This window comes from Diorhabda carinulata, chromosome 4 (genome assembly GCF_026250575.1).
Source record: "Diorhabda carinulata isolate Delta chromosome 4, icDioCari1.1, whole genome shotgun sequence".
NCBI classification, from domain to species: Eukaryota; Metazoa; Arthropoda; class Insecta; order Coleoptera; family Chrysomelidae; genus Diorhabda; species Diorhabda carinulata.
The window spans coordinates 21,658,711-21,675,605 of record NC_079463.1 but is presented as its reverse complement, the minus strand read 5'-3'; the positions used below and the strand labels follow the sequence as shown (position 1 = coordinate 21,675,605).

The 16,895-nt window shown below is 28.7% G+C and overlaps 2 protein-coding genes across 3 annotated transcripts; one reads left to right on the top strand and one right to left on the bottom strand.

Annotated features, from left to right (window-relative positions):
• The first annotated feature begins 1,686 nt into the window (after window positions 1-1,686).
• Window positions 1,687-10,550, top strand: LOC130893295 (protein fem-1 homolog B). 2 transcript variants are annotated; one of them, XM_057799279.1, is made up of 9 exons: window positions 1,687-1,951; window positions 3,974-4,154; window positions 4,357-4,568; window positions 4,623-4,963; window positions 6,342-6,578; window positions 6,660-6,888; window positions 8,308-8,525; window positions 9,925-10,148; window positions 10,232-10,550. In XM_057799279.1, the coding sequence occupies exons 1-9, from the start codon at window positions 1,826-1,828 to the stop codon at window positions 10,390-10,392; spliced, it is 1,929 nt and encodes a 642-aa protein (XP_057655262.1). In that variant the 5' UTR covers window positions 1,687-1,825; the 3' UTR covers window positions 10,393-10,550. The 2 variants fall into 2 exon arrangements, with proteins under 2 accessions (XP_057655262.1, XP_057655261.1); XM_057799278.1 differs by lacking the exon at window positions 1,687-1,951 and adding an exon at window positions 2,804-3,914.
• Window positions 10,551-12,992: 2,442 nt separating this feature from the next.
• On the bottom strand, window positions 12,993-16,526 carry LOC130893297 (INO80 complex subunit D). The gene is made up of 6 exons (XM_057799280.1): window positions 16,286-16,526; window positions 15,874-16,137; window positions 15,418-15,816; window positions 14,430-14,610; window positions 13,938-14,120; window positions 12,993-13,490 (listed from the first exon to the last, which is right to left on the bottom strand). The coding sequence occupies exons 2-6, from the start codon at window positions 15,934-15,936 to the stop codon at window positions 13,219-13,221; spliced, it is 1,098 nt and encodes a 365-aa protein (XP_057655263.1). The 5' UTR covers window positions 15,937-16,137; window positions 16,286-16,526; the 3' UTR covers window positions 12,993-13,218.
• Window positions 16,527-16,895: the final 369 nt, after the last annotated feature.

Here is a 16,895-nt window from a genome sequence, read left to right as displayed (position 1 = left end):
TAACTATCTCCATCTGTATTTTTATCACTATTCACTTCTCATATCAATATTTATCTATATCTCAATATTTTCTTTTGTATTTGTACCTTTACATAACTTTATCGACTTTTCTCGTATCCCACACCTCATTTTTTCATTATTTTACTTATTAGATTCTTTCATTTTTGTTTCTCCCTCTTTATAATAATCTTCATTCTCTCAATTGGTTTCGTTTTATCACATTCTATTTCTTCTTTGTTATATATTTTGTTTTATTCTTATTTCGTACTTATCTTTCACTTCACTATTTATTTTTTGAATTCTATCATTCCATTTTAATTTCTGTTTTATTTGTATTTCTATGTATATATATTCTTATATATATATATATATATATATATATATATATATATATATATATATATATATATATATATATATATTCTTATCTCTTTATGTATATCTATCTTTATCTATATATCAATATTTCTCTAATTCTATCTCTATTATCAAATCTATTTATATCTGTATCTTTATCTCTTACTTCATCTCCTAGTATATTTCAGTATATTTCATTATTTCTATTTCTAGTATCTATCTATGTCCCTATCTTTATCTATATATCAGTTTATGCATATTTCTCTTTGTATGTACAAAAAAATTATCTATCTTTATCTATAGTAGATACTATATATACTTTTCTCTCTATCTTTGCTTCTATTGCTTTATATGTATCTGTCATTCACTTCTTTCTCTCTCTCTTTTTCCCATGTTTAATATTTTTTATCTCTCCCTGTATCACAAGAACTTTAATTTGAATGAAAATGAATTTAGTAGACCTCAAAAACTGCTGCTTAATTTCAACTAGATAAGAAATATGCTGTCAACATTGTATTTGGAATATGAGCCTTTCCCTTTTTTCGAAATTTGTTGATTAATTGTTAAAATGGTTACATTTGGATAAAAATTCATGTGATCTCTAATTTTAATGTTAAATATTTTTTCAGTATTCACTAAGCATTTGTTCCTTTTTTTGTTTATATAACGACTAGATTTTAATGTAATAAGTAATATGCAAGTTATGTTTTAAGATTTGCACTCTTCGGTTATTTTCATAGATAACGCCTAATGCACAATTTTTAACATAATTGTAAGAAATAATAACTAATATGAATTGTCCGAAAATCAGAAACATTTTTTTTCAAATGAAACATCGACAGACTGAGATCTAAAGTAACGAAGTTTTACCGCCACCTTTTTAGCAAATAAAAACAATTTTATTTACGTTGTTTTAATGTATATTCACCCTTTACCTCTACTCACCACACTGATAAGAAATAAAAAGAGTCTAATAAATCATGAAGGAGCTATAGATTTTAGGCAACCAAAATTATAAGTTTAACAAAAAAATATGCAGTTATATAATCAATCAGTTATGATAAAACCTTTTACAGATATTTATGCAAAAAATTATGTTAAGGGAGTGTTATGCAACACTTTATACGTGGTGCTAAACGTGTTGCATACTACTTATACGAGAAGACTCTTCTAACAAATATTAACTAAATTTGGAATAGCAATTTATAATTTTAAATATTAAACATATGTTAATGTTAATATGATATATTAAGAGATAATCAAGAATTATAGGAATTATTAAATTATCTATGATATATTTGTCTATGATATTACCAAGAAGATGTCAATGTCTGTTGTCAACTAAGTGTCATTGTAGAGTCACTACTCACTAGTCAGTCTTTAAAAATATTTGATTAAGGAAGTATTACAACTAGTTGTGAAAGAATCTTTATTTTCATATTTAGAAAAATTTAAATGTCATTCAGTAATGTACAAACCGGAGGAGTCCATAAAGAATCGCATATATTTTGCATCCAAGGATGGAATGTCAATTGCTTTGTATACTTTAATAAGTGGACTTGACAAAACTAAAGTGAATGAACTTATAAATGAGGTGAGTCTTAAAAAATCATTTAATCACGTGTATTTTCTAAAAATGTCTATTCTATAGGTTTTAAAATATATACAAAATGATAGTGCAATTTTACACACCTAAATGTTTTGTTTAATATCTAAAAATAATACTTACAATTTTTGTTGTCTAGAATAGTCCAAATCTGTGAAATCATTTAAAAATTGACAATATTATTTCTTATTAGTAATATTTTGCCTTTACACTTTGGTAGTAATCAATTATTTGTTTTAAATAGATAACATATCACGCAAATAATAACTTTATTTTTATTTATATTAAAAGTTGGCGATTGTTATTTATTATAGAGGTAAAGCATTTGTAGAATATCATTTTACTTATTTGGAACACATAATTTTATAATATAGAACAATATTTCACTTATATATTCTTTTTGAAAAGATTTTTTACTATAAAAAGTTAAGCTTCTGATTTTATTTTAAAGTATTCTAAATTTAACAAGAGTATATTAAATTTAGGTCTATTTGCTTCACTTTTAACACTGTATTGTGTAGTTTAACTCAATATATACTCTTTTAGGATGTATAAATCCAATATAATGTTATTTTCTTGGTTTCTTCACTTAATCTTGGGAAATAGTCCATCAAAACTGATAATAACAACTATCATTAGTTTTCAAGATCCTGTATAAATTCATTTTTAATTCGAAATATTTTTAACAAAAAAATCGCGTATCAAAAAAACTATAATTAGAAACTCCATTTCAAATGATGTTAATTATCTCAGTCCTAAAAATGTTATAAACTCATATCATTTCGATTCTGTTTGTTTTTATATGATTTTTTTAAGTTTCCTTTATTTGTTATAGTTTAAAAATTTATTTTAAGAATCACTTAATCTCAGTGAATTTTTGAAATCCAGAAAAACAACACGTGTGCTAATAATAGATGAAAATATTTCACTCGACCTCATATACTGTGTGGTTCATATAATATTTTCCTGAAAATTTGTATACTGGATGTTTGTGAAGAGCTTTTTTTGGTTAAAATACTTTTATTGGTGTACAAGCTTTTGTTATACAGGAAGCATTGTTAAAAATGTATGTCTGAAAGGTTAGAAATAAGTAAAACAGTTGTTGACTGACATGAACAACATTCTTGTCCAACTGTTATTAGTTTCCATAAATGTATAGCTAGTGAAGCAATTTGGGTCATATAAAAACATTGTTTATCCTCCTGAACAATTTTCATCAAACTGGAAACAATATTTGTCTAGCTGAAACAATTGTTACCCAATTTTGTTGAATTTTTGTTTAATTGAACACAATTTTGAATTAATGGTACAATTTTTCTTAAATAAGAACATTTAGTCTTCATTAACAGCATCTTTTGTTGGACTAAACACAATTCTTGTTGCACTGAAGATGTTTTTTGTTCTACTGGAACAATTTTTGTCAAAAAACCATTTTCTTATTAAAAAAAAATTTCTTTGGACTAAAACCATTTTTTGTCAAACTAGAACAATTTTCATTGGACTAAAACCATTCTTGTCCTACTATACAATATTTGCTGGACTGAGAAAGATTGAATTGTATTAGAAGTACAATATATTTAGATTCAGTTCATTTTGATACACCTCGTATGTTTGAGTCATTTCTACAGGATCTTCTTCTTTCTTCCATAATAGGTCTAACGCCTATTTTTTCTTTGATATCTTTTCTAATCTTGGCTCTAGATTTTCACTCGACCTTTTTCTTAGTTGATCTTTACTACGTGTATCTGGACTGGTTCTATAATCTCTTCTTCTCTACTTTCATATCAAATCTCAGGTTACATCCGTTTAGAACTATAATAACCGATAAATGAGTAACCATATAGGCAAAGGCCAAATTACAGGAAAAAGAAGAATCATGTATCTAGCCTCGTTACGAAATGACAGTGGTGTAGAAAGAATTGTTGTGGAAATAGAAATAGCGGTATTAGAGGTTATATTATACCAATTTGACGTTATATTTTTGTTAAAGTTACTTTAAATTTCTGACAGAGAATAGAAGATGACGGACAAGAATGTACCCCCTTGATAATAGCAGCGAAAAATGGACACGATAAAGTTGTTAGAATGTTATTAACAAATTACGAACCTAATCTAGAAGTAGAAGGTATAGTTAGATTCGATGGTTATGTGATAGACGGTGCTACGGCACTCTGGTGCGCCGCATGTGCAGGTAAGCCTATAAACAGTGTGATCAAAACAAAGAAAAAAACTTTTCATCCTTAGTATTTTATAGGAATTTCCATTCGCGTAACAATCTATTCATTTGCGATTATTATTCATATTGTATACGAGGGTTTTTTTATATTCATGTAGATTCTAAGTCATTTAACTATTTCTATACGAGGGTTTTTTGATATTTATGTTGGTTCTAGGTCATTTAATTATTTGTAAATATTTAATAAAAGCCGGTGCCGATATAAACCACGGTACTAAAACGAGTTCTACGCCACTTCGAGCGGCCTGTTTCGACGGCCGTTTGGACGTGGTACAATATCTAATACACCATAAGGCTGATATACACCTAGCGAATAAATATAATAACACCTGCCTCATGATAGCTTCTTATAAGGGTCATTTAGAAATAGTGAGTAGGGGTGTGTTGAATTTTGGGAAAAAAAATCCATTTGGAATTTTACAGGTTCGTTATTTGTTGGAAAAAGGCGCGAATCCGAACGAAAAAGCTCATTGTGGGGGTACTGCGTTACATTTTGCCTCCGAATGTGGGCACGTGGGAGTTGTTAAGCAACTTCTTTTGTATGATGCGAAATTTAGCAGTAATGACGTAGGGATGACGGCGATCAAAGCCGCCGCTGAAAAAACCAAAGAAGGGGTAGTGGAATTCTTGATTAACAGAGAAGATATTTCGGTGGAAGATAAAATTGAGGCTTTGGAACTTTTGGGAGCGTCGTTTGCAAACGATAAAGAAAACTACAACATTGTTAAAGCTTATAAATACATGTATTTAGCAATGCAATTGAGGTTAGTATATTAAGAGAATTAGATCGTTACGATTCAAGTCAATTTTCACCCTACAGATAAAATTCGTCGAAATTTTTATTTAAATGGAAAAGATTTGATATGATTGGAACTATTCCTGGCTAAGATCAATTTTTATGGAACTAAAAATAATTTTTTTAACTAAAAACGATTTTTATTATATTAGAAATAACTTTAGTACCGCTGGAACAATTTTAGTTATTGATAGTTATTGAAATTTATCGAATTTTCAGTCAGCTATACATAATGGAATAATTTTTGTCAAAAAAAACAATTTTTATTGTATTAATAACAGTTTGTACGGGACCGGAACAATTTTCTTCTAAAAAAAATTGTTCCTGTTATTGGCTAGAACAATTTTCGTCAAATTTGGAATATTTTTTGCGCATTAGATAATTTTAGCCAAACAAAAACAACTTTTATCGAATTTTATGTTCATTGGACTAGAACAATTTTCGTCCAATTCAAAACAATTTGGAAACAATTGGAACAATTTTCGTCCTCTCAAAACAATTTGTATCCAACTAGACCAATTTTCGTCCGATTCGAAAAAGTTTGTTTTCGACCAGAACAATTTTTATTCGATACAAAACAATTTTCGCTGATTAAGAACAATTTTCGTTACACTTAAAACAATTTTCAATCGACTAGAACAATTTTCGTTCGATTCGAAACAATTTGTGTCCAGCTGGAACAATTTTCGTTCGAATAAATATTATTTGTACCCAGCTGGAACAATTTTCGTCAATCTCAACATTTTTGCACGGGTAGACACTTTTAGCCGAACAAATACAACTTTTATCGAACTAAAAACAATTTTTATTGGATCAGAACAATTTTCTTTCGACTTGAAACAATTTAGTCCCAATTGGAACAATTTTCGTCCACTTAAAACAACTTTTATCCAACTAAAAACAATTTTCATTGAACTAGAACAATTTTCGTCCGGTCTCAAAGAATTTGTGTTTAGATGGAACAATTTTCGTCCGATTCAAAATATTTTTCACTTATTAAGAACAATTTTCGTCCTCTTAAAACAACTTTTATCCAACTAAAAACACTTTTCATTGAACTAGAACAATTTTCGTCCGGTCCCAAACAATTTGTGTTCAGCTGGAACCATTTTCGTGCGTCCCAAACAATTTATGTTCAGCTGAAAGAATTTCCGTCACACTAAAAACAATTTTCATTGGACTAGAAAAATTTTAGTTCGACTGGAAACAATTTGTTCCCAATTGGAACAATTTTCGCCAAATTACTAATAATTTTTACACTTCTACCATATAGTGTCTTCTTTTTCTTTTATTTTTTCCACAAAATTTCAAAACGAAAACTGTCACATCTTTTCGCAAACCAATAGATACAGCGATCCCGATAATCCGATCAAGAAAAACATTATCAAACCCATCGAAGCCTACGAAAACTGGATAGAATGTCAAACAATCCAAGAACTCCAAGCCATAAGCGAAAATCACAACAGTCTCCACATGGAAGCTTTAACCATTAGAGAAAGAATCTTGGGAACCCACAACGCCGAAGTACCTTATCCGGTGATATACAGAGGAGCGGTTTTTGCCGATAACGCCCGTTTTGATAGGTAAAAAATTATTTTTTTCCTATTATGAAATCGAATACGATGCTCATGGACCAGGGTGTAGTTGTTTATCGTATTTTTCAGGTGTTTGGAATTGTGGTTGCACGCCCTCCGTTTAAGATTGAAGACATCCGTCCCGGTCGGTAAGGATCTTCTGAGATTCGCCCAAGTGTTCTGTCAAATGTTGGACGTCGACATTTCTTTATCCTTCGATTGCGTTTACGAAGTATTCGCAGCCGCTGTAACGGAATTGGAACGTAATAGAGACAATATGAAAAAAAATGTATGTAAAGAGGATCCGGAAACGTGTATGGTAAGTTTTTTTTCTTTTGTCCATTTATACTGATTCGTTTTCTTTGAAATTTCATTTTTGACAATTTTCCACATATTTTATTTGATAAGTTGGTTCAGTTAAAACAAATAAAGGACAGTACCTGACTTGCTGAGTACCTCTGGTATTTTAACAATATATTTCGGAATGTTTATTCGATTTTTCATGGGGAGCCGTCAATTTTGACAGTTTTTGTGTTATTTTGTAATTTCTAGTCATTTTATTTGACAGGTTTGTACGGTCGACGTAAATAAAGGACAAGATCGGACGTTCCAGAAGTGACTACAACGTTCTAGATTCTTCTAGATATTCCTTACGATTTTTAATTCAATTTTTCATGGTAAAACTGTCAGTTTTGACAGTTTTAGGGTTATTTTGCAATTTCTATTCATTTTATTTGACAGGTTTGTTCGGTGGATGATAATAAAGGAAATCTGATATCTCTGGCTTTTTGACGATATTTAGGAGAGTTTTTTCGATTTTTTGATGGGGAACTGTCATTTTTGACAATTTTTGTGTTATTTGGAATTCTCTTGTCATTTTATTTGACAGGTTTGTAAATAAAGGACATAACCGGACGTTCCTGAAGTGATATAATTACAGATTCCTCTAGATGTTTTAAACGTTTCTCAATTGATTTTTCATGGTAGAACTGTCAGTTTAGACAGTTTTTGTGTTATTTTGTAATTTCTAGTCATTTTATTTGTAAGGTTTGTTCATTTGATGTAAATAAAGGACAGGACCGTACGTTCCAGATTCTTCTAGAAATACCTTACGTTTTTCCAGAAGTGACCATAATGTTCTAGATTCTTCTAACTCCAGAATCGGCTCGTTTCCTAAAATTCCTTAAAATTTTCACTTCTAATACCCCTTTTGATATGTTTTAACGATTTATCTTTTATTTTTGGTCTACTTCATATAAAATAATTTTTTTGTTGACATTTTGACCTGAAATCTCATTAAATTTCACTGATCTGTAAATTTTGATAACTTCTTCGCCATTTCTATTATTAATACGTCGTTCCAGAAGTTTCTACAACGTTCTAGATTCTTCTACCTCCAAAATCTACTCGGCTCCAGAAGTTTCTCGACAATGTTAATTGTCAGATTTGTTTAGTATTGTAAATAAATAACAGGACCGGACTTACCGAGAATTTCAACTCAATTTTGTATTTTCAATGGTATTCAGGACACTTTAGATTTTTTCATATTGAAACTGTCAGTTTCTACAACGTTCTAGGTTCTTCTACTTCCAAAATCGATTCGATTCCAGAAAAGGTTTGATCTGTTAATGTAAACAAAGAACAGGACCGAACTTGCCGAGAAAATATTTGTTCGATAATGTGAATGAAAGCCAGGATCGGACGGATTTTTTTTATTTTCTTTTTCGTTTGTTTACAGGATAACATTGAACATAACCTCACAACGACATTGTATTTTTTAACGATATTAACGAAAATAATGAAAACGTTTTCCGAAGAGGAACGTTTCAATATTCAAAGGATGGTTTTTACATTAAATCAGTTGAATATGACTCAAAGGAATGGATATTCTTTGTTACATTTGGCCTGTAGTTCTGATACGCCCGTAGACGAGTTTCACATTAAAGATGTGTGCAAGTAAGTGACATTTTTCCGGTTCCGGATCGTTGTAGTCCAAAAATGTATCCTCACTCAAAATAATTAATAGTTTATCGACATTTTTGAAAAATTTTATTTCGAAATGGGATTATTGAATCATTACTTTATTTATATTTTTAAGTTTTTCAAAAAAGGGTATTTTGTAAGAAAATCCTAATTTTCGTTTTCTATTCTTTATTCGGTAGTTTTTGATGAATATTTACTCGAAATTTGGAAAAAAAATCTTTAGTATCATCAAAAAAAATATTTTTTTTAATTATCTAATAATTTTGGAATTTTTGAAAAAATTACATTGATTTATTTTTTTTGGAAGAAATTTCCAAAAAATTGATGCCATAAATGTCAAATAGAAATTTTTCAATTGGATAATTTATTTGCAAAATGTTGGGACACAGTTTTCTAAAAACTACATTTTCCTGCTTTCCCCTACACAAAAAATTATACTTTTTTTTCAAAAAAAAGATGAGAAAACGTACAAGGTGATTTTTTTAAAATTTCAATGAGGCAGTCAACAAATTTCAAAAAAAAACTTTATAAAATTGGTATAAATACTTTTTCGAAAGCATTCGAAATTAAAGAAATTTTGACATTTTTTTGAAAATTTATGGGATTAGTTTTTCAAAATCCAAAAAATTCATGAAACATCTCAAGTTCATGCAACTTTTTAAAAAATTTTGATAGGTTTGAAAATTCTGTAAAAAACTTTTGCATATATTTTTAAAAATTCTTTGTTAAATTTTGAGGCTCCAACAAAAATAATTTTTTCGTAATTTCTTTTTCGAAAATTTTGTGTAAAATAGTGACAAAATTTTTGAATAATTTTTAAATCGTTATTTATTAAAAATATACCAAAATTTTCGACTTTCTTATTGAATTTTTGGAAAGTTTTATCGAAAAAAAAATTTTTAAAAATGCAAAAATTTTGTTGGAAACATTTTAAAATCGTCAATTTTTGTAGATATGTCGAATCTTTCTAGTTTATCAAATTTTTTGAAAAATTTTATTGAAAAATGCAAATTTTTTCCAAAAACGTCGAATAAAAAACAGGAAAAATGTTAGAAACATTTTAAAATCGTTATTTTTTTGAAAATATGACCAAATTTTTTACTTTTTTATTAATTTTTTTTTCTAAGGAAGTCAAATAAAACATTAAAAATTAAAAGAAGAAAAATTTGGAAACGTTTTTTAATCGTTATTTATTAAAAATTTGCCAAAATTTTATGCTTTTTTATTAATTTTTTTGATAACTTTTGTCGAACAAAAATTGGAAACATTTTGAAATCGTTATTTTTTGAAAATATGCCTGAATTATCTCCTCTTTTATCAAAAATTTCTGTAAATTTTATCCAAAAAAAATTGAAAAAAATTTTTTTTACAGATTCCCTTGTAAAGAAACAACGAAATTATTAATAAATTGCGGGGCTAATGTAAACGCAATGGACATAGAAAGAAACACCCCTTTACATATAATAGTTACATATAACAAAGCAGTTTCCGATTTTTCCACTATGCATTCGATCGTAACGGATTTAATCGAAAACGGCGCTCACTTGGACTGCGTCAACAAATACAACGAAACCCCATTGGATACGGCGACGACAGGTAAAATATCCGACGGCAAATTTACCGCCAATCATAAACGTGAACTCCCCTTAACGTATTGTATAAATATTTTCAATTCGCAGGCGTGGCGGAGATTATTTTGAAGACTCAGACCAAATTGAGTTTGAGGTGTATGGCCGCGAACGCCATCAAAACTTATTCGATTGTTTATAGGGGGCAAGTACCCGAAGCTTTGGTGTCTTTTATCGAAATGCACGGTTCGGGGGTTAAGAGGAAGAAGTAGGTGCAAAATTTTTTTTTATTTCTATTTTTTTAGCTCTTATTTTATACAGTGTTGAATCGAAATTAAAAGTTTATTGCTGTTTTTTTATTACATAAAATTATTATTATTTTTTTTTCGCTAAAAATTAGCTAATTGTGAAATAAATTATTTTTAAATAATTGTTCATATTTTTTTTCTCAGATCCACGATGATTTTGTTACTTTTTAAATATTAATTAATTATTGACGCGCCCTGTATAAAAATTCTATTATTTAAATTTCCTTGTAGAAAATCGGGGAAAAAATCGTTTTTTGTTAAATAGATGCGATTAATTGCGAAATTTTTTCGAAAATTTTATCAAATAATTCCGATTTTATATACAGAATGTATAAGAAAAATTATATCTTAACGGGATAAGTTGATTATTGTTATTTTTTAATATCAGTTTACGGTATAATAAATAAATCGAATATTACAAAAAAATTCTTATTTTTACAGTTTTCGAAACGTATAATCACGATTTTTGTAATTTGTCAAATATAAATACCCTGTATATTGAAAAACAGAAATTTTCAAATTCCATCGTAGAAATTCGGGAAAAATATCGTTTGATACAGAAAATACTCGTTGGACAATGAAATCATATCGAAATATTGTTCAGGCGATTTCAAATTTATATACAGGATGTTAGAATAAACATCGGAGGGGAAATTATGTTAAGGTAAGTTAATTATTTGTTTTTCTAAATTAGTTATTGTGAAAATATTGAAAAATTGGTATAAAGTGCCATTGATTCTCTTGTATTTGGTAGATTTGGGAATATCTAATCATTTTATTGAATTTTATTACCCTGTAGATTGAAAAATTGAATTTTCTGAATTTTGTTATAGAAATTTTCGAACAAAATCTCGTTTTAAAAAATATATATGATTAATTGCGAAATCACAGTTCTAGAAGTGCCGAATTATGTTTTCTTTTTGTTAGCTATAGGTACACCCTGTATATTGAAAAATTGTATTTTTTATATCCCGAAAAAATTTATTTTACATTAAATAAACGCGATGAGTTGTGAAATTTTAACGATAAAAGGTGAAAAGTGCATTTTTAATTATGAAAACTGACATTTAGAAGAAGAAAAATGTTCTTTTGATGATGAAAAGTTAATTTTTTATTATGAAAAGTTCACTTTTGATGGAGAAGAGTGTTCTTTCAATGATGAAAACTGAACTTTTGATGATGAAAGATAAAATTTTGACGATAAAAGGTGAAAAATGAAAATTTGATAATGAAAACTGAAATTTTGATGATGAAAGGTAATATTTTCATGATGATAGGTAAAAAGTGGAAATTTGATGACGCAAAGTGGAATTTTGATGATGAAAAGAAAAGAGGGAAATTTTGATTATGCAAGTGGAATTTTGATGATGAAAGGTAAACAGTGAAATTTTTATGATGGAAACTGAAAATTTGATAATGAAAACTGAAATTTTGATGATGAAAAGTGAAAAGTTGATAATGAAAACTAAAATTTTGATGATGAAAAGTAAAAAGTGAAATTTTGATGATGAAAAGTAAACAGTGAAATTTTTATGATGGAAACAGAAAATGTGATAATGAAAACTGAAATTTTGATAATGAAAGGAAAAAAGTGAAATTTTGATGTTGAAAATTGAAATTTTGATTTTGCAAAGTGGAATTTTGATGATGAAAGGTAAACAGTGAAATTTTTATAATGGAAACTGAAAATTTGATAATGAAAACTGAAATTTTGATGATGAAAAGTGAAAAGTTGATAATGAAAACTGAAATTTTGATGATGAAAAGTAAAAAGTGAAATTTTGATAATAAAAACTGAAATTTTGATGATGAAAAGTGAAAAGTTGATAATGAAAACTGAAATTTTGATGATGAAAAGTAAAAAGTGAAATTTTGATGATGAAAAGTAAAAAGTGAAATTTTGATAATGAAAAGTGAAAATTTGATAATGAAAACCGAAATTTTGATGATGAAAGGTGAAAAGTTGATAATGAAAACTGAAATTTTGATGATGAAAAGTAAAAAGTGAAATTTTGATAATGAAAAGTGAAAATTTGATAATGAAAACTTATATTTTCATTATGAAAGGTGAAATTTTGATGCAGTGATTGCAAATTTATATAGAGGATGTTAAAAAAACGTCTTAAGGTAAATTCATTATTTTTTATTCCAGTTCATTTTTATGGTAATATCGTTCAAATAATTGAGAAAAACCAACAAATTTCTTTTTTTTTTCCTTCTAAAACGTCTAATTATATTTATATTGCTTTTATTAGTTATTTACACACTGTATATTGAAAAATTAAATTTTTCAAATTTCATTGTAAAAATTAAAAAAAAATAAAAATAATTTTTGGGATCCTGTTCGAAGTAAACAAATTATTGAAAATCATTTTTGGAACCTTGCGAAAGTAAAAAACTAATTTTTAAAAATACAACTATCATTTTTGGGATCTTATTAAGGTGTAAAAATTATAGAAAATAATTTTGGGGATCTTTTGAAATGTAAAAAAAATAACTAAAAAAAAACAAAAATCATTTCTATTTTTGGGATTTTTTAAGAGGTAAAAATAATAACAATTAAATGTCGTCGTATAAAATTTTACTACTAAAATAAAAATGCTATACAGAGAGATAAATTTAAATAAATTCAAGTTAATAAATATTTTTTTTTACCCTAAAACAATTAATTCCATAACATACACTCTATAATAAAATAAAAACATTGACTGTGTGACTGAAGCGACCCTTACAAATCGATCGACGACCAAATTAAAAACTCCATTGTACTATAAATTACCTCGGGAATCGTTAGGAATGTGATTGATTGTCGACGACGGGAAGAAGAAACGACGACGTTTGCGCAACCGCATTACCGCCGCAACTCGCATAACCGTTATGGAACATTTCCGGTATTTGTACTAAAGTTTCGTTCAAAGCGTTCTCGTCTAATAACGAATCCAACAATCCCTGAGATTGACTCAATTTCTCTAAAGATTTTACGTCGTTATCGACTGCAGCTAAAGCTTTTTCCAATTCTTCGGTTTCTTCTCGCGTCGGTTCGTATTCGCCATTTCTATTAACTGAAATGCCAAAAAAAATTATTATACGCATATGTGAAAAATCCGGTCCTGTTCTTCGTTTACGTCAAACAGCAGGACCAGATCGACTTCGATGCTTTTCATTTTTTATATAACTGGATTTGATAGAGAAAACCGTTTAAGCTAATCCGGTCTTGTTGTTTATACACATGTAAATAAACAACAGGACCGGATCGACTCGTAGGGTTTTCAATATAACATCGAATTTTATATAAAGTCGTTAAATTCATATAAAGCTGATTCGGTCCTGCTGTTCGTTTACATAGATAATGTAAACAAACTACAGGGCCGGATCTGACGTTTTTTACAATTTTTTAAATCATTAGATATTGTGAGAACTGTTCTAGCTGATCCTTACATTGCCAAAGTAAACAAACAAGAGGACTGGTTCGAGGGGATATAAAACGATTTAACAAAAGATATTTTTACCTGTAAAGAAGTCGTTAAATTCATCAACTTGTATAGTATTTAACACGTTATTTATGTCATTTTCTTCTAATAGATGCGGTTGCGTTTGCAAATTGCCACCATTTAAACCGAGAACCTGATCTATCATTTGTATATCTTCGACTTCCAAAGTCGAAGAGTCCGCTTCCGTTAAATCGTCAGGATCTAAAAATTAACAAAGAAAAAATGAAAAAAAAAAACGCGATAAAATATACAAGGCGACAAAATCTGCTTTTTATTTTAATCAAAACACTCTGTAGTTCATTTCTGATATAAAATTCTCTTTGCTTGTTATAATTACGAGAACGAAAATATTAGTTGAATCTGATACTGGGTGAATCAAAATGAAGTGATTTTGTTTCCAATAAAATACAGGGTGATTCAAAAACTAATAAGTTTTGGGGTAAAAATGTCACATTTCAAACCAATAGAAAACAGGTGAAACAGAAATACTGAAAAGTATTGGTAGTTTACCTGAATTGGACGTTTTGGCAGATGTTTCTATCAATGTGTTACTAGATATGTTGAGATCTTCGGATTTCGCGCTAGATCTTTTCCGTTTTTTATTTCTTTTTTGTGGTCTAATCATCGCCGATAATTTCACTTTTCTTTTCAATTTTTTCGGTTTCCCTTCTTGGAATAATTTGTAATTATCCTAAAATTATTAGTAAAACTTTCGTACCCATTCCACAACTAAAATATTTTTTTCAATCTCTACTATATCAACAAATTCAATTGGAGATTTTGAAAAAACTTTCATACGGTTATTGGAATGGTGGAAAAATCGGTTTTTAATTGAAACGATGCTAAAATTTGAAGTTGACATAGAGAAATTTCTAATTATTGCTTCACTTAACCTCAAAACTCAGCCTTAGAGGTGCAGCTTAACCTAACCCCCCTTCACTAGAATCTTTAAAACTAGAAAGAAGTGACAAGTCAGTGAGAAAGCAGAAGTAAATATTGGTGAGACCTTATTTTGGACCAGAGCTCTACTGTGGTTTCATAGAAATGTCACATCATCAACAACAAACTGATGGGATGACTGAAGGATGAAACGGGATCTTATTAGAAAACTCAACTATGAAGATTAAAAAACTCCTCGAAATGTCCAGAAATGACTTTAAATTGATGGTAGTTGATCTATCGGTTCAAATACTATGATATTTTGAATATTAACAACCAAAAGAATAGATTTACATAAAAAACGTATATAACGTTTTTTGTAGAGCTTTTTATGAGCCTCAATTTTTATTTAAAACTCTTTTTACGAAAATCAATATTTTTGGAGATATTTAATGAAACTTTGAAGGAGACTGAAGGCAAATGAAGCTTTTTAATGGTTTATCTCCTCTAATCAACCAGAAGCTTTGGTAAAATCGGGGGATTCATCTTTTTCAAACTACCCCTAACTAAGCACCATGGAATAACGACGATTATTAACCCTTTAAAATTGGAAACTCACCCTTTTTCTGGCATGTTCAGTACATAACGGTAGTTCATGTAATATATCGAGTACCGGTGTTGAACACTGTCTATTATCAGAAAACTTTGCAGTACAATGTTCAAATAAAGATTGTTCCGGATTCAACATTATATGTAATATACAATGCCGAGCGCATGGTAACGCAGGTTTCCAACATTTATCAATTTCGCACATTCTAGGAGCCACTAGTCGACTGCAACCTGTACGATACCCGTTTCTCAGTATAGGATTCACGTGGTTTATCAACTTTTCTGGTAAATTTAATGGTAAATTCGGTTTCCCTACATCGCTTCTCGTCAATTGTTGTATATACCTCCGGAATTCGTGTCTTGTTATTTCTATTTTCTCTTCTCGAGATCTATCTTCCAATTTGAATTTCTGAAAAGAATTAGTAACATTATTAACACGAAATTTAGGATTTTTTTTTTCGATTACCTCAAGTCCGGCACTAAACCAATGTTGTTGATAATGATTATGTATATCGTTTTCTATGTTCATCTTAACAACTAACTCAGTACGTTTTTGTTCTTTATTTAACCCTAATTTCAATTAGATTCCTATGAGCGACACTTTTACATTAAAATAATTCAATTACATTCTAATATATTACCGACTATAATCAAAATTCATATCTGTGTCTCCACTTTTGATGATACTTCAATTTTATCATCTTACATTTAGCATTTTTTAAAACTACACCTAAAACATAATGAAAATTAATTTGAATATTTCTCGTTCAAACTTGTTATTGTCATAATAATAAATCGTAAATAGATGTAGAAATAAAAGTTTTTTAATTGGAGCCAAGCTAATGGAATTTATATTTAATTTAACACAGCGTACGCACCTCGTTACTAATTATAATTTTATAACATCAATACTTTTGGGTGCTTCTAATTGTAGATTATGTAAAATTACGAATCGGATTAATTAACAATAATGAATAATTGGAAAATAAATAATTTCATAAGGTATTTAGAATTGTACAATTCTTCTTCTTTTTTATTTGTTTGACATTTTATCGAACCGACTACTATTACAGCTAAATCTTCTTTTTCGCAAATAGAAGTTTATTCAAAATATGAATTGATTATTTTTTTCTTCATAAAAAACTCTATTGTTATCGTTAAAACTTCATTTAATCGTGTGGAAATAAAAAAAATATTTTTTTTGACGAAATAAATACCTGATAAAAAATTATTTGCATTGCCGGGATGTCAAAAGGTTCAATGCCACCTAATCGTCGAGTCCAGTGAAGTAGTGAAAAAAATTTTTTGTGGTATTAGGATATTCGAGGTTTATCTAATTTCTTCATCCTTGCTTCTGGATTTCCTCTTTCGTCACTGCCGTCCTAAGCTCATTTATGTTTCTCCATTCAGGTGTAATGAATAACTTCTGAGTGTTTCTTTTCTCTGTGGTGTTGTATACTGCCTCTGCTGTTTACTACATCGTCTGCA